Genomic DNA, 19,018 nt, shown 5'->3' with positions numbered 1-19,018 from the left:
AAAGACTCTTCTACAAATATGGCACCCATGCAGCATCCAAATCTCATCCCTGGTGCACAGAAGTTACGCCTTTTTCCTTTCTTTTCCCCCTTGATTTTGCATTTTAATTGCAGATGATATCTAATACCTAATAAGGTTTTGATCCCTTTTGATGCAACCATGTTTTCCATGCTTTACAACAATAATTCTGAGTAACGATTAGAAGTTTTTAAAAACTGTTTTTAACTCCAAGCAGGTACCCTATACACAGAGAAACCTCAGTGCTTCACATCAAACGGGCATAGTAGACAGTTTAAAGCGTCCTCATTCATTCACAGGCTGGCATTGGGCCATGTTAGTGTGGCGCTGGTGCTGCTGGGGTAGGGGTGGGAGCTCTCCTTGGCCCAGGATTAGGAAAGACGGCAAAACACTGCGTCGTTGTGCTCCTCTGCCTTTAAAGACTCCCCTTCACCATCCTTGTTCTTCACCGAATCACAATAACAAATTCCATTCATTCAAATCTGCTTTACAATGTCAACCTTTAAAAGTCTCCGTCCAGCTAAATGCATTTTTTATGGTGCCGGCTTTTACGGGAGGAGGCGACATCTATTAAGAAACAGCCTATAGGTTCAGCTTCAGCATTCCCCTTCACTATCAGCAGAATCCTTTGTCTTGGTGACCCATCACTTAACCAAGTAAGGCACATTTATTTTATCTAGTTATATTGACCTAAAAATTATTTTTTTTAACCATTTGCAAAGAAAAAAAAAAGAAAAAAGCAGTCAAAAAAAGTCTAAATAAAGAGGAAATGTTAAAATGTAGCTTTCTCTCTGATTTTCCGACTATAAAATAAATCATGTTAAGGACTTTAAATGTGTTAAAGTTGACTGTGTCGTTCCTTTAAAGAAGCAAGTCCAGCAATTTAAGCCTAAACTTGGAGAGTTTCATTAGATATAAGTCTTTTTAAGTTTCGTTATGAAAGCATGAATCATCTCTGGCGGTTCTGACCCTTTCTTCCTCTGTATATTTTCGGGCTAATAGTCTACTGAAGGAGGGAGAGAATTATTCAATTTTTTCATCTGCGAACAGCGAGCACTTGAAATTAATTTTTCATTTCACCTGCAACTATCAGAAAAAGGCTGCGACATCATCATTCACTCTTGAAACACATTTTTACTGTAAAACGAGATGTACATAAACATAAAAATATTTATTAATATTTCAAAGTAAATTTATCAATCTGAAAAAAAACAAGCTGTACTGGAATACCAAGGTGGTGGTTTCTTTGCAAATCTTTTAAATGTTTGCTGTGAAAAATGTAAAAAAAAAAAAAAAATACAACACCATCACTGAAAGACTGCAATAGTGTTTCCTTAACTTTTAACTTTTGGAAAAAAAACAAAAGATTTTAATTCTGATTTTTGTGGAGTTACAGTAATATATAAACATTGATTCAATATTGATTAAATATACAAAAGTGCCTTAGTAGACTTTGAGGAATTTTAAATACTTTTTCTGGTGGTACCCTCATGGTATTTTGTGTAATTGAAAGGATTCATGATAAAAATTAGTTTGAATTTTGTTATATATGTCTTCCATGATGAGAAAAATGCTACAGGAAAATGTTCAAGACAGTTTTCATTGGAGTGGGTCTTTAAGAAGCATAGCTGGCCTGAGTCAGGAGCTTTTATCAGTGAGCGGATTCTGCTTCAAAGACATCATTTATAGATTATTTATGTTCTGGACTGTTATTGTTTTCAGATTTTTAAGACTATTAAGGACAAAAAGATGAGAAAAAGAAAAAAATACTGGTAAACATGTGGACAAGCTTTAGTTTCTTGGCCCAACAGAACTCAGACAAGCTGTCCCAATCACTATATTTAGCAATAATTTTAGAATGCCTCCAAAATAATGTTGGTAAGAAAACAAAAAAAATAGAATTGTAAGCAAAGAAAGGCAAGTACCTTTCAGATTCATTTTTTAACATTTTTATACGGAGGACTCTGAATTTCAGAGTATTTGTATGAATTGATATTTTTGCTTTGCCAGCTGGAGAGTTTTATTTTTGGAAAATTAAATAAGGCTGCTGCTTGGGTTCTCTAAAAAAACTGGACTGATTATTTAAAAAACAAGATGAGGAGAAAATGAATTATGCTTGCTTAAAAAATGTAAAAATGTTTTTTTATTTTTATTTCGATAGACTGTATGAAGGACCTGAACAGGTCACAGCAGCTGCTCACTGAAGCTTGGTAACCAGAATTAGGATTGGCACTTTTAAGCACGCTTTTAGGGACCGCAGGGAGCCCAGACAAGGCTCTCTCAGTTTAAGGTTGAGGCACTGTTATACTGGAGAAAACACTCATTCACAATCAAGGCCTCAAGGGGGGGGGGGGCTTTTTTAATGGATGTCTCTCATTTCAAATCAATCAGAGCTTCACCTTCAACTCTGCAAAGAATAGCAGAATCCCATCTGTACCCTTTGTGTTAATGTGCTTTGTGAAAGTTGGTGTCACTGCAGCGGGGTCTTTCTGATCTGTGTTTGTGCACAATTTTGAGGATGCTTACATTTGTTAGGCTTGATGTGTTGGGACTTTCTCTCTCAAAGGCAGGTGACAACAAACCAGTGAAAATCTGTTATTTATCTGTCCTGAATCCTAATGCTCTTCATATTGTATGTAGCACTCATGCCTGGCTGTAATTCTATACGTTCATGTTGCCAGCTGTTCCAGGCCAGCCATTTCTCTGGGGCAGCAGGCTGGATTAAGATTTGGTGGGTTTTCAGAGGGATTTTTGTCCTCTCTTAAACAATCCTCTCCTGTCGGCAGCACTGAAACACACAGTTAAAGTAAATGAATAAAAATCCTCCAAATGTCATTCTGACAGGGGTGGTCCCACCTCAGGTTAAAAGCATCAGTCAGTCTTTATCACCTTAAGTCAGATTAACATCCTCTATATTTTTATTTCTAATTTCACATTTTATTTTAAGGGTTATCTTCCAATTTTGCCCAGTTTTAAGTCCCCCAAATGAATACACATTTTCTAGGTAATTTTGGAGACATACGCTCTTAACTATTATTCTCTTTTTTAAATACTCACTCTGATCATCTTTTGATCTATTTTCAAAGCATCCCAGAAGTCTTTATGTCATTTTAAGCCAAATTAAATAAACACCCTGTCATTTTCTAGGACACAGTTTTTGCAGAGTGGCAGAAGTTCATTAAAAATTTTAAGTTGTGGGCAGCACTGTTAGCATGGAGCAAACCCGGCCCCTCTTCCCATCACCCATCTGTTTACATGTTCTCCTGCTAGCTTACAACCTCTCACACCCCCAACCTAACATTACCAGTGGGAAAAAAAGTGACGAGCAATATTGGAGCCATTTTAAGGCAGATGCCAGCTTGGACGAGCAGGAATTTTGTGGCCTGAGGATAGTATTTTTTCTACGTCACAAATACAATCTTTTTCGAATTACATGTTTTTTTCTGCTATGAATAAATACCCATAAATGCAGTTTTAAGTTTTATTTTATTTATACATATTCTCCATCCTCAAAAAAATGCCAAAAACACAAAAAACTGCTGTCAGTCCATGCAGAGGCTGTTATGGTTTAGGTCTGAACACAAGAGGCTTGTAGAGGATCTTATGGGAATCTGAGTTCAAAATCAGCTAGCATGAGGGGCCAAACACTATAAAAAACGTGCATTATTTGAATGGTTAAATGAATTTGACCAATGAAACTAATAAGTGGGGCCATATTTAAAAGATTATTGTGTGGTTTCACACTTCCATAGCTCTGATAAAAATTTATCAGAATCTTTTGGAATGTAGAGATGAAAGGGGCTACATCCCATTGTTTAAAAACTTTACTTTAATGTGATCAGAACCATTAGTTTGAATACTTGGAAACAAGATAAAATCAAATCAGCTAATGCATGATATAATTTGACTTTACTGTGGTCATTTTGGCTTGTTTTCATTTTGTAAACAAAACAAAAGTTCATTCTGGATTTATGCACATGTTTCTGGTTCTCTAACATGCACACTTGTATTGAGCCAGCTATCATGTTCTAACATTTTAGCCTTTTTAAACTGGAGATGAAAATAATCAAGTATTTAGTGTGCCACTTTTAGCAGACAATTGCAGGAAGGGAATCACTAAAGAGTGCATTGGAGCACTAACTGCATTATTTATCATTTTACCAGGTCACTAAATTAGAAGGCTGTATAATTACAAAGTAATAAAATACAGAAAAAGCAGAAAAACAGACAGATTCATATTCCAGGTGGATTTCCAGTTAAAGTTAAACATTTTGAAAAATGCTGCTGTATGTTTTTGTCAGCAAAAATGCTTCACACAAAGTTGGTAAACCAATTAATCTTTCATTTGGAAAAATGTATTGAGATGTTTTATTAGCACAAACATGATCACAAAACCTCATTTGGACAAACCTGATAGAAACAAACAAGACAGCATACGCCATCATATTTTCAAAAAATAATTACTGATAACTTTAGCCGGCTGCACGGTGGCGCAGTGGTTAGCGCTCTTGCCTCACAGCAAGAAGGCCCCCAGTTCAAGTCCCGGCTGGGGGACATGAAAAACACAACATCAATGGGGGACCTTTCTGTGTGGAGTTTGCATGTTCTCCCCGTGCATGCGTGGGTTTTCTCCAGGATCTCCGGCTTCCTCCCACCGTCCAAAAACATGCTACATAGGTTGATTGGCAACTCTAAATTGTCCATAGGTGTGAGTGTGAGAGTGAATGGATGTGTGATTGAGGATTTTCCACCCTGCGACAGACTGGCGACCAGTCCAGGGTATCCCTTGCCTACACCCAAGTGGCCGGGATAGGCTCCGGCAACCCCGTGACCCCGAAAGGGAATAAACGGTCAAGAAGATGAATGAATGAATGAATGATAACTTTAGCCGACAAACTGATATTGACTAGAAAAATTAGGCAATAATAGAATAGACTGATTATAGTGTGTTTAAACTTGGTTGTGGGGGTCTTTACCCCTTTACACATTTTTCTACCTTGCTGGTTTGCATGAGAGCACAAGACACCGAAGCCAAATTCCTTGTACATGCACTGTACTTGGCCACTAAAGCTGATTGTGATTCTGATTCTGAAAAGCAGATGACACAATACTACACTGCCAAAACAAGTTATTAAAATTTGACAAAAAATAAGCAAGACAATCAGCCAGAGTAGGGCAAGAAAGTTGGCCTTAACAAGAATTATTATTTTAAGAAAAGAGTCTAGTCACAATTACACGTTTCTTAAAAAAGTATTTTGCCAGATCATTGTTTTTGCAAGACAGAAAATAAGACAATTTTCTTGAAAAAAATAGTCTTTATACTTTCATAAGATTGTGTTTTTGAAGTGTATATCTGGATATTCTGGTGGAATGATCTGTGGAAGAGGTCCATAAATACGTAAACATGTGAGATAAAAGTCTGGTTATTTCTCAGGCACTCCTACATTTTTGTAAAAGCAGCTGTGTCAGCCTGTGAAATACAGGTCAGGTAAACAGGCTCAAGCTGGGGAAGGTCAGACTTGATTTGAATGAGACCAAATCCTGTCATCTCAACCAGGTCCCTTGGTAAGCATTAAGCACTAACAGAAGTCCCCAGAACTGGGTCACATTATGCAAGTGATAGGACGGTTGGGATAATCCTCAAACTTTGAGCAGAGGGAAAAAACAAAAAAATCCCCTGACAGTGAATATCACTACTGGCCAAAGTACCTTTAACAATTAGATTAGTTTTGCAAAACGTAGGTAATGTTTTTCCCCGCTCATGCCTTTTCTCTTCTTTACAGGGGGAATCTTTGAGACGCTGGAAAATGAGCCCATTAGTGTTGAAGAACTGGCCTTTAAATTTGCTGTAACCAACATAAACAGGAACCGGACCTTAATGCCAAACACCACGCTAACCTACGACATCCAGAGAATAAATCTTTTTGACAGTTTTGAGGCCTCAAGAAGAGGTAAAGAATGCACACCTACACTCTGAATCCCTTCATTGTGTGACCAGATGCATAAAAAGAGATTTGTAAATATGCGCAAGCATGTCTTCATTTTTTTAACACCCAAAGTGGATTTATTTTTATTTTTCTTCAGAAAAAAATTGTTTTCATCTCTACCCAGCATTAAGGATTGACCAAAGTAGTCCATGTCATAAAGCACAACAGTAATTATAACAACTGATTAATAATGACTACAAAAGCAAAAATAAACGTGTACAAATTGAGTTTACATTAAAACTAATTTTAAAATGATATTTCCTGGAAAATGTAATTTCTGCACCTACTGCTGTAAAGCTGCAAAAATGGACCAGAACTGCATTTTTGGAACAGAAGAGATTGGAAATCCAGATGTGATTTGACTGACTTCATCTTTGTAACTACAAACCTGTTGCAATATGCTTTAACTGTTATATGATTAAAAAAAAGTACCACTTTATATTCCTCTGTGAAGTTAAAATCAGCTGCAAGTTTAGTAACTTTAAAAGTTAATGCATAATTTCATAGTGTTACATAGCATTTTTTAGGGTAAATACATTGCTATTCACATTAAAAATAGAGGTAGAAATATTACTCAACCAAAATATAAAAACAGCAACTTTTTTAACAACTTAGTTTTTACAGTGAAATTCTGGCAACCCCAGGTGATATTTTCTTTTTACGATAAAATTTACAATAATTATTTTTTTAAAGTAGATATCCACGAATAGAGGATCAAATGACAAACCAAAGTGGGAGGGAGATACATTTGTTGTCAGGAGAATCAGCAACACAGCTAACTGATCCTTTTTACCAACAGTTTGCCTAATTCACTTCTACATTTTTGAAAGTTGTAATAGCTAATAATTTCAAATGGTATCAAACCAATTTTACTTTACTCTGGTAGGAACTTCCTTTGTTGGTGGAAACACAGAGCAGGGACAAATAGTCATCAGTAAAATCAATACAATGCATTTACACTCAGTAAAACACAGACAATACAGTATATACTCAGACCTGCTGAAGCAAGCAAAGAAAAAATGTATTCAATAAAATAATTATTAAAAAACCTAAGATGCCACCGACTTAGTTGTCAATTTGAGGTTGGTGTGAAACTCAATGTAGCTCTCTTTGTCCTGAATAGTAATGTGAATCTGCACCCTGAGGGCAACAAACTGTAGTGGCTGTGGAGAATGTGTGTGGCATCTGTGGCGATCAGTGAATTAAAACCATAGTTAGATTTTTAAGGATGATGACACTTATGAAATCCTCTGTTAACTTAGCAAATAATGAATAAACATAAAAAAACATTTTAGGAAAAATCATATAAGACTTGTTCATTAGATTTACAGATATACATTGACGTCAAATAAAGTTTACTTACTGATCAAATTCAAAGAAGACATATGTGTTTTTTTTATACATCTGGCTATTGCACTTTGTCTGACTCTCCTATTGGTCATTGTTTTGTTGTGCCTCAACGCTCCAGCCTGTGACCAATTGGCCCTGGGAGTCGGGGCTGTATTCGGCCCCTCTCACAGCTCATCCGTCAGTGCGGTTCAGTCTATCTGCAATGCTCTGGAGGTCCCTCACATCCAGACGCGTTGGAAACACCCCTCAGTGGACAACAAAGACAGCTTCTACATCAACCTCCACCCTGAATATGCCTCTTTGAGCAGAGCTGTGCTGGATATAGTGCAGTTCTACAAGTGGAAAGCAGTCACGGTGGTCTATGAAGATGCTACGGGTGAGTCAAAGGGGCTTTTAATCAAATCTATATGATCACACTCAATCATTGGTTGAAATGTATCAAAAGTGAATGCCAGAGGCCAAGTTAAGTATAACCGGAAGGGGTTTCTACACAGTTTCTTTTCATATAATCTGATAGGGCTATAAAATTCACATACTGCAGTTGTTTCCTTTGGTTTTGTTATTGTTATACAAAAGTTTATTTATCATGAGGAGTGGGCCAAAATACCTGTCGAAAGGTGCAGAAGGCTCATTGACAAATACAGAAACCATTGTCCGACAAAATATTAAGTTACGGGTACCATCATTTTTGTCCAGCCCTATTTCATTGTTTTTTTTTTTTTTAATACTTCTGTTAATCAACAACTCAAAAGTAATGGCTGATTTTGATTATTTAATTTTCAATAAATTTTAATTTATTGTTACTTTTGAACGTTTCAAGTCATTTCAGTGAGCATTGTGGACTTTCTTTCTTTAACTGAGGGGTACCAACAATTATGTCCACCACTGTATATGACTAAATATTATCCCTTCCACTCTATAGAGATAAGTAACCAAGTCCAAATTTAAGATGGGTAAATATTGTAGCGATCCTGTCGATATGGCTATCCTGCCCATGGCAGGAGTGCATTGTGGGAGTTTTCTGTTTGCTTTGTTGAAATCATGAGTGAGTTGGGTATCTCCAGTAAAGACATTTACAATGTTGTTCTGTTCTGTTTAGTTCTGTAAAGGCCTAATAAATGGTTCATCTGAGGACATTGGACTTTGCCATTTTATTGTGCCTCCTGAAACAACATCTGCCTGGGGTTGTGCGGTCTAGGGGGCATGGGTCAGCTCACTATTCAGCCTGCTAAAACAGTTTTGGTGACAGGCACTAGCACCTCGCTAGTTAGGATAGCTGAGTTCTGCTCCATCCTGACCTATGTGAGAGAGCAGCCGCCAAAATATGTTTTTTTCACGAGACGCAAACTTATATAATCCCACTCCTACTGAGTTTATTTATTTCATGGTTTTACATAGTTTTCATAATCCGGTTCTGATCAGATCAAGTAGAGATTTTTTCAAGTAAGAAAATCAAGTGCTTATTGATGATTATCATCAGAAAACATTCATTCATGATTTCAGTAAACAGTAATGAAAATCACACCATGTAACAAATATATAACAGTCATTGATTATAATCAGAATACATTTTCAAATTAATCCGGAAATCATTGCTACACATTGCAGATCGAGTTATCAAGTAACACAATTGAGGGGTTATTGATCATCCTCAGAAAGAATTCTTACATCTTTTTGTAAAAATTAATGATTCATAGTTTAGGTGCCCGATATGTAAAAATCCTTGATTATCATTAGAACATATTATCACATTAAACCAGTAATCATTGTTACACATTGCAATAAATCGATAGCTTATTGATTGTGATTAAAAGCATTTCAGTAATCATTAGTTGCAAATTACACAATGTAATACTCATTGATTGTAATGAAAAGAGGACTGATTGTTTCAACACAATCAAGTTCACACATGTATTTGGAATTATTCAAACGTCTTTTGATCCTTAACTCCTCTTATCTTTATATTGTGAAATCAGAGTTTCTTTATACATTTTCATGAATATTTGGATATTTAAACATTGTTTAAGCTTACTACTTAACCCGTTCCAAAGTTTAATGCCTCACACAGACACACAGAAACTTTTCTTTGTGGTTCTTATCAAGTTGATCTTAAAGTTCCTACATCCCCTCAGTTTGTAGCCTCCTTCATTTTCTAAGAACTGTTTTTGGATACTGCATGGTAATGATTTCCAACTAACTATGTATAGAAGTTGTGCGGTGTAAAAATCCACAAGGTCATACAGTTTTAAAAGTCTGGATTGATAGAATGAATTCTTTGTATGATCAAGATAGCCGGCTTTATGTACAATTCTGATGGCTGGTTTTTTGAAGTAAAAATAAAGGATGTAGTGAACTCTAATAAATATTCCCCTAAATTTCTATACAGTAGGTGAAATATGGTAATGTTAAAGAGCACTACAATAAATATCTGCTGTTGTATTCTAATATATGTTTAGATTTATTTATGATTGAAATACTTTTTGAGACTTTAGTTTGTTAATGTCTGATGTGTGGCTTCTAACTTAGTTTGTTACCGATAGCAACCCCTAAGAATTTCATTTCTGTAACACTTTCAATTGAGACATTATTTATATTAATTGAGAACTCTGTATTAGAGTTGCAGTTACCAAAAACCCTCACTTATCTAGGTTAAAAGATAATTTGTTGTAATCCATCCATGATATTATTTTGTTTAACTCTGTGTTTACCACATTGATAAGTTCCCTATGATTGTCTGTAGAATAGAATATATTTGTATCATCAGCAAATAATATGAGTTTCATAAGCTTTGAAACATTGAACATATCATTTATGTAAATATTGAATAGCAGCGGGCCCATGATTGATCCTTGTGGGACACCACAACTTATCTCTTTGGCTACTGCTGTAAATTCATCAATTTTGACAAATTGTTTTCTTCCCGTTAAATAGCTTTTGACCCAAGTTAGCGCTAGTCCTCTTATCCCATACACTTCCAGTTTGTCAAGTAGGATGTCATGATTGAGAGTGTCAAATGCTTTTTTTAAGTCAATGAAAATTCCAGCTGCATATTTCTTTTTGTCTAGAGCATTTGTGATTTCTTCCACAGCATCAGTGATTGCCAATGACGTGAATCGGTTTTTCTCTAAAACCATATTGGTTTTCATTTGTAATGTTATGTTTATTCCTACATGTAACTAATTTGTCATTGAACATTTTTTCTAAAGTTTTTGAGAATTGTGAAAGGAGAGAAACAGGTCTATAGTTTTTAAATAGATGTTTGTCTCCGGTCTTAAAAATAGGGATCACTTTGGCTATTTTCATTTGGTTTGGAAATCTCCCAGTTATAATAAGTTACATATGTATGTTAGAGGCTTAGATATACTATCAATGTCATATCTATATCCTCATAATAGATATTAACTAATTTTTCTTCACATCAGAGAGAAGGATTGAGTGTGGGATCCTTTCAATGGGTGAATTATTGTCTTCGCTGGTTTTGCATTTTGGAATTTCTGCTGCCAACTCTGGACCCACGTTTACAAAATAGTTAAGGCCATTTGCTGCTTCCTTGATGTTATAGCTTTGACCCTTCTCCTCTGTAAAGTAATCTGGGTAGGTTCGCTTTTTTGTGCCATTTTTAATTATGTTAATATCATGTTGATGATAATATTTCCCAAACTTGTTTCACTTTGTTTTTTTTGTCATTTAAAAGATTATTGAAGTATACTTTTTTAATGTGCTGTATTATTTCAGTTAGTCTATTTTTGTGTGACTTGTATCTTTGTTCAGTTTCTCTTGACCTTTTTTTTTAGTAATTTTCTGTGGAGGTTATTCTTCTTTTTACAAATATTTTGTAGACCAGTAGTTAACCAAGGGCATTTGGCAAATTTGTTCTTGAATTTATATATTGGATAGTTCTTGTTGTAAAGTAAGCTAAATATTTCTAAAAAAAAAACATTTATAAGCAATGTCCACATCTTTCTCTCTCTACATCCATTTTCTCTGTTTTGCTCTTCCAACCTCCTCCCTCATCAACTGTTTACTCGAGTTCAATCATGGATCAAATTAGGCAGCGGTAAAATTAAACTCTACCTGGCTGGCACCAAATCCACACTCTTTAAAGCTGAAAATATTTTTTGTATTGATTTTAGCTCAGTCCCCCCCTCCCCCAGATTAAGAGTCAGGATGTTATTCTTGACAGCGCTCAATCATTCTAATCCTATAAAAATGACCTCACTCGGTCAGCATATTATTTGCATCTATGAAATATTCACCACCTTTGCCACACTTTTACCTTTCCCAGCTGCTTCAGTACTCATCCACAGCCTTGTCATTGCCCTTATCAATCCATGTACAGTAATTCTCTTCTTCATGGTCTTCCACAAAAACTCCTCTATAAACTCAAGTGAACTGTTTTGCATCACAACTCCTCACCACATCATCCTCATCCTGAAAGAACTCTACTGGCTCCCTGTTTCTTTTAGAATTCATTTCCAAATCCTTATGTGTACTTACAAGGCCATTTTACACCTTTCCCCTCCATATTTGTGTGACCACCTCCATCTTTCTCCTCTCTGTCAGATGCTCGCCCTCCATCCACCTCACTCTGTCTAATTCAGCACCACGGGGAGCAGAGCTGTCAAAAGCTTTGCTCCTCAACTCCCATCAGACATCTGAAAAGTAGATTCCCTTTCTGTCTTAAAAGATCCACTCTGATCATCTTTTGAGCTCTAGTAATCCTTGTTCTATCCTAGGCACTTTAACGTTGGGAGTTGGGTCATCTAGACCCACTAGACAGTGCTCTGAACCATTTTTCTTCAATGATTTGTGATCTTCACTGGTGTCCATGGATAACATGATATCTTTCTACCTTTATCCACCTTTGTCATGGTAGGGAGAACACGTCAATGTAAGGGTGGGGTCATCTAAGATAGCACAGAAAGGAGCAGAGCAGGGAGATGAGTAGTAGCTTTTATGTAACAACTACAAGCTTTTATCAACAACATTTTTTCGCCAGATCCTGAATCCCACCAATTGAATAAAGAAATACTCAGAAATGCAATTTTAAGCTTAATTTTTTTTTGCTGTAAATTTCCTCATCATAAAAAACGCTACAAGAACATGTTAAAAACACAAAAAATACTATTTTTATCAGAGTGGGTCTTTAAGTCAAATCTGTTTAGGGTATCTTTTCTGTAAAATTGTAATACCATCCATTTGTTTCTATGTCATCTACAGATATTAACATGTCTATCCAGTGTTCCTGGGTCTTTTGAAATACACTTTTCAAATATTATGTAGTAAGTGTAAAGATGCTAGAACTAAAAACAATGAATAGTTGTGGAAGGATGTATATATATACACTGACCAAAAATATAAACGCAACACTTTTGTTATTGCTCCCATTTTTTATGGTATGAACTCAAAGATGTGAAGCATTTTCCACATACACAAAATAACCAGTTCTCTGAAATATTGTTCACAAATCTGTCTAAATCTGTGATAGTGAGCACTTCTCCTTTGCCAAGACAATCCAACCCACCTAACAGGTGTGCCGTATCAAGATGCTGATTGGACAGCATGATTATTGCACAGGTGTGCCTTAGACTGGCCACAATAAAAGGCCACTCTGAAATCTTCAGTTGTATCACACAGCACAAGTTGCAACAAGTTTTGAGGGAGCGTGCAATTGGCATGCTGATAGCAGGAATGTCCACCAGAGCTGTTGCTAGTGAATTTAATGTCCATTTCTCCACCATAAGCCGGTGATACTGACTGGTTGTCTGAGTCCCCTGACCCCCTCAATAAAACAAAACTGACTATACAGACTATACAAACAAATATATAGACTAAAAAGCAGATAAAAAATATGTATTGATATGTGCAAGAATCAAGGGAAAAAATGTTCAGGAATCGGCTGACTTGTAGTGCAAAATTGGCATTTAGTACAATGACAGCTTTTGAAAGAAACTATCCCTGAGTCTGTTTGTACTATCAGTATGGCCTTGTAGCGTCTGCCAGAAAGCAGCAGATTGAAAAGGTGAAATCAATAGTGAGAATTGTCCTTCAGAATATTTTTGACTCAGCGAGAGTTGCCTGTTTGCCTGTTTGCTGTTAATGTCCAATGGAGCGTGGGTGGCTCTGTTCCGCCAGAAGTTCTGGAAGAATTCCTTAGTCTTGGAGAAGTTCAGTGCTGGGTTGTTAAGTGCACTAAACCTTCCAAGTTTCAGGACTTCATCCCTATAGGCCTTCTCGTTCCCCTCGGTTAACAACCCCACCATCATTGTGTCATTGTTGTGTAGAAGATACATAAAGCTGCTTTGCAAGTCTGCAAAATGTATTTCATTAAAAAAATATGCCAATTTCACCAAACAATTTCCAAGCATTGAATTTATTGACTTCCTTAGGGCTGCACATTAAGGTGCGGTGGATAGAACTCCAGCCTCACAGCAAAATGGGTCCATGTGTAGAGTTTGCTTGTGCTCTCTGTGCATGTGACTTTCTCCAAGAATAATAATGGATTGGATTTATCTGCGCTTTTCAAGACACCCAAAGCGCTTACATTGTGTCCATTATTCATTCACTCCTCATTCATACTTGGTGAAGGTAAGCTACGGTTGTAGCCACAGCTGCCCTGGGGCAGACTGACAGAGGCGTGGCTGCCATTTCGCGCCTACGGCCCCTCTGACCATCACCGGGATCATTCATACACATTCACACACCAGTGGAGCCACACTGGAGGCAAGGAGGGTGAAGTGTCTTGCCCAAGGACACAATGACATTTTGGCTGGTGGGAGCAGGGATCGAACCGCCAACCCTTCGGTCATTGGACGACCCGCTCAACCACCTGAGCCACTGTCGCCCCCTTTAACTTCCTCTTACAGACTAAGCAGGAATAGATGGATAGATGGATGCATAGCTGGGTTACACCAGGTGTCTGCAACCTTAGGCTCCGGATCTACCTACAGCAATGTTATCCTTCCATTGTAGCTCTTTGACTTTTAAGAGAAATGAAAATACCTACGAAAAAATGAGGTTAGTTAGTTATTCGACAGAGGATGTATTTTATTTTCAAAGACCTTACAAATGCTGCTGTCTAAAGTTAAATAAATTATAATTGTTATACACATAGATCATCTAACACTGTTATAATTCAGTTATTGAAAATATTTAAAAGCAACATTTTATATTTAAAAGGCTTAATGGCCACACACACACACACAAAAACACACATTACAAACGATGTAGTGGGCCTCTGCAGCTCTCACTGAGTTTTGGTCAGTAAAAAACTGATCCAAATGCTCTTTTAGCGACAAACATTGCAAATAAAGTTATACTTATTATTTATTAAATTTATTATTCTTTATTTATAATAACTCATAAATAAAGAAGCTGCTTCCTAATGTAATTAATATTAACGAGGAATAGGGGGTGAGTTTATATAAGTTTATACTTCTTCTCACTCCTTTTTGAATATGTATAGTTGTATAATTGTTCATAATACTGTTTATGTGTTCATATTTTTTTTCCTTTTCTCGAGTGTGAACATTTTCTTTATTTTCTCTTTTTTTTATATTCAATATAAGCTTGTTTCTATTCCATTCCATTCCATTCCATTGCAAACCCCTGGGTCACACCATTATATTACATTATTATATTAAGAGTGTGTCTATAATATAACCCTTATATATAGTAAGGGTTAATGGCTATTATATTATTATATAATAGAAGGTTATATTATATTACATTATAATATTTATTTCTTTATTTAATAAGAATCTCATTTTTGATAATAATTTTTCATAATAATTTTAGTAATATTTTTAATTATCTAATATAAATGTAATTTGTGATGTCCTTTATTGATGTTATATTATATAGATTATTTCTGAATGTCGTGTTGCTGCCACAGATAAATGAAATTTCCCCATTGTGGGATTAATAAAGTCATCTATCTATCTATCTATCTATCTATCTATCTATCTATCTATCTATCTATCTATCTATCTATCTATCTATCTATCTATCTATCTATCTATCTATCTATCTATCTATCTATCTATCTATCTATCTATCTTACCATTGTTTAGAGAGACTGACACAAACCAATAAAGGGGAAAGATAAAGGCTCACAAATATCAAAAAACTGCTCATTCCCCTATCCCAAATTTAGTTAGAGAAGAAATAACAATTATTTTAATCATTCAAATAGTGGAATATGACTTTTCATTCCTAAAAAGTGTGTTCTATTGTTTATGAGGAAATAGAGATACAGAGGGACATGATATCTATTTCCTAGATTCACTTTTCCAAGTTGAAACCTTAATACTGCTTAATTGGAAGTGGCACTGTTAAGATGCCCAGAATTGTAGTAACTAATAATGCACACCTGGTAATTACAGTTTAATTAAACCTGTATTATAAAGCAGACGTGTAAAAGCAAGAATTTTAACTTATCTTTATTACAGTGTTTTGTGTCTTATGTGCAAGTTTTAGGTAGTGCGGTTTATTCATCTTAGTAATATTTTTAAAATAAAGAGAAATTGTTGCTAGTTAGTAATTTTTAGAAATAGATGTTAACCTGCAATGGTAAAACTCTTGCCATTTCTAAATAAAATTATTCCCCTTTTCCACTTTTTTAATGTATAATTTCACCACTAGGTGGGAGTGAATATGTTTGTACATGAAATAGTCAATTAGAGATGCTTAGAAATCTGCCTGTAGAAAGAAAGCAAAAAACTAACCTGAATATTTTATAATAATTATGCAGTTCATGCATTAAATAGTCTCAGGTGGTTTTAAAGATTTTAAGTAACACACACACACACACACGCACACACACACACACACACACACACACACAAGTAACAGATTGCCCTCCTAAACAACAATTAAGGTAAATGATTGAAACTTTAACATGCTCGATTTTAACTACCCACTTCTGGCAAGCCCTGTCAAATTAAACATTTTCAAAGTGTAAACATATTGACGCCATCATGTACATTTCTGGTTTATGGTATTTTGTAAATCTATCATTTCATCATTCAAATTCCATTAAACTTCTATATTTTGAGGATTTATTCAAATAAAAACAAAGCTATGAAAAGTTTAATATCATTGTAATGCATTGCTTAAGAAATACAGTAATTCATACAGTAAAATGTTTTTTGCAGTAAAATCTTCCTAAGCTAAAGTTTCTTATGCCATGTAATCAGTGATTTTTGTTTACAAACATAGATTTTTACTCTTTTTCTCCCAGGATTGATTCGTTTACAGGAACTGATTAAAGCTCCATCCAGATACAGCATAAAAATTAAGATCCGACAGCTGCCATCAGGAACCAAAGATGCCCGTCCTCTCCTGAAGGAGATGAAGAAAGGGAAAGAGTTTTTTGTCATCTTTGACTGCTCCTACCAAACCACAACTGATGTTCTAAAGCAGGTAACATATTTTAACAGGCACCTTTCTTTTTTTGCAATATCTCCTTTCTATCTGAGAGGCTTTAGTTGTCCTAACTGAAATGAAAGGCTTGTTAGAAACTGATTTTTTGCTTATCTGCAATAACTCTGGTATTAAATTTACTTTTAATTAGATTTTTTACATGTTTACAATTGTTTCACCAATCAGAATTTATGTTTATTTATATTTTGAGCCAGGCATTTACATTTAAAATCAGCTGTTGCACAGAGGGTTGAATGCAAACAAAACACCAACATCAATAATTAGTGATAAATACCCAAAATTACATAGACTTTATAATGCAAACTGTGTAGACGATGAAACATATTTCAGAAATGGGTGGAAAAACAAATTACAACTAGTGTTGGGCTGTCTTTTCACATTTCAAAAAGATTTTTTTCTGGCAGAAATGAAATTCTGATGTGCATTTTAGTGGGGAAAACTACATAACCTTTTTTATGCTCTGTAGATTTTGTCCATGGGAATGATGACAGAATATTATCACTACTTTTTCACCACACTGGTAAGAAAATATTACTTACATAAAATCATCCGAATGTTTATCAGCAGAAAAATGGCTTTAAGAAACCTTAAATCATGACGATGCCGGTAAAGATATGTGCGTTTGTGCAGAACAAGTCAAGTGTGCCTTGTTTTGTAAAAAGATTGCTGGATGTTTTCAGCAACCTTTGTAACGCGGGTTAATACACACAGTAATCACGCGTTCCTTATCCTGTCGCTGTGAGTTTGAATCGAGGATCATTTTTTACCACAGTATTGGATCTGCATTGATGAACAGGATGTTGATTTGTTCAGGACTTGTTTTCCCTTGACCTGGAACCATACCGCTACAGTGGGGTCAACATGACAGGGTTCAGGCTGCTGAATGTCGACGATCCTAAAGTGTCTTTGGTGTTGGAGAGGTGGGCAATGGAGCGGCTACAGGCTCCTTCCAAAGTTGAGACTGGAATGATGGAAGGAATGATGACGGTGAGTTTAACTTTGCTTTGTTATTGTTGTGTTCCTGTAGACTTGGCTTTAATGGGTCAGTGTTTTTTAAATGAGAACTAATCCAAGTGATGGGATGTCACCCATAGAAAATGATTTGCTTCCAGCTCCAACCAAATTCAGTTGCCTTTTTTTTGTGAGACGGACGCCACCATGTTGCACCCAGACGATGTCAGTAGGCAGTAATTGGTTTGACTTAATCTGAGGCGTCGTTTCTATGGCAGCCACCTTTGTAAATCAGGAGTGAGCTTGTTAGAAATCCATACCCTCTACCACTTAACGGGCGGGCTCTGGAGAAAACTTCAATCAAACTTTTTGAAAGTTCAATGTAAAAACCACCTCCATTTATTGAGGCACCTGATTGGCCAGTTTATAACTAGAATAACTTACACTACACAAAAAAATATCAAAAAGTTAGGATTCACAAGAACATTTTAAAAACAGCAAGCAGAGCAGAAGTGTTTATTCTGACACACAGAATGAATAAGTATTAGCTGTTTATTTCTCAATAGCAGTCTGTGCGATTTTGGTTTCTTGGAGTCAGAAGGTACTTCCTGTTTGGAACGCGCGGAGGGAGGAGTTACTCAGTCAATAGCTTATTTGGACAAAATTCAAAGCTGGGGTTCTTCTGGTCTTTGGTCTTAAAATTAAAGTGGTAATGCCCCACATGAACACTTGGAATTAGGGACAATTTAATGAGAAAAAACATTTTATTTAGAAATTATTTGGAAAAAAAGAAAAACAGTTTACAGTTGCCTGGGTTTCAGCCTTCACTTTTGTACTAAAGTTATTTCCAGGTCATTCTGAGTCTATTGAACTGCACAGACAAATAAATTCACAAGGTGAAAATGTTCAATAAATGTAGCTACAGTATTTCCTTAGGAGTTGATATTCCATAAAGCTCTGCCAAACTGTTTTAAAAGACGTATCTGGGAAAGTTCCTACTGTCTTTAGGAAGCATGGCAGTACAGCCTATACTGGTAAAATTACATCAAAACAAGCAAGACTTTAGAACAAATTTCTTTTGGTTGACCAAATGAGGGACATTTGGCCCTATTGACACAGTAACGCAATATCAAGTAAAAGGCAAACACGGCACATTAACACAAGCATCTCATACCAACTGCAGGAGGAAACTCATGGGCATCGATTCAAGCATAATCTCCTCCGTTTACCAGAGTATTCTAGAGTCAAATGTGAGGCCATCTGTCCCA

At 35.9% G+C, this 19,018-nt stretch overlaps 1 protein-coding gene across 2 annotated transcripts in view; it reads left to right on the top strand.

Annotated features, from left to right (window-relative positions):
- Positions 1-19,018, top strand: part of grik1 (glutamate ionotropic receptor kainate type subunit 1) — a 33,559-nt gene that overhangs the window by 2,672 nt on the left and 11,869 nt on the right. For both annotated transcript variants that reach the window (XM_023961776.1, XM_023961775.1), the window contains exons 2-6: positions 5,802-5,969; positions 7,474-7,731; positions 16,597-16,778; positions 17,266-17,319; positions 17,613-17,786. In XM_023961776.1, coding sequence (XP_023817544.1) covers positions 5,802-5,969; positions 7,474-7,731; positions 16,597-16,778; positions 17,266-17,319; positions 17,613-17,786 — 836 coding nt within the window. The remainder of the gene's footprint in view (positions 1-5,801; positions 5,970-7,473; positions 7,732-16,596; positions 16,779-17,265; positions 17,320-17,612; positions 17,787-19,018) is intronic.

The sequence above is a fragment of the Oryzias latipes genome, chromosome 13 (genome assembly GCF_002234675.1).
Source record: "Oryzias latipes chromosome 13, ASM223467v1".
Classification (NCBI taxonomy): Eukaryota; Metazoa; Chordata; class Actinopteri; order Beloniformes; family Adrianichthyidae; genus Oryzias; species Oryzias latipes.
The sequence above is the reverse complement of the archived record's forward strand: the minus strand, read 5'-3'. Positions and strand labels throughout refer to the sequence as shown.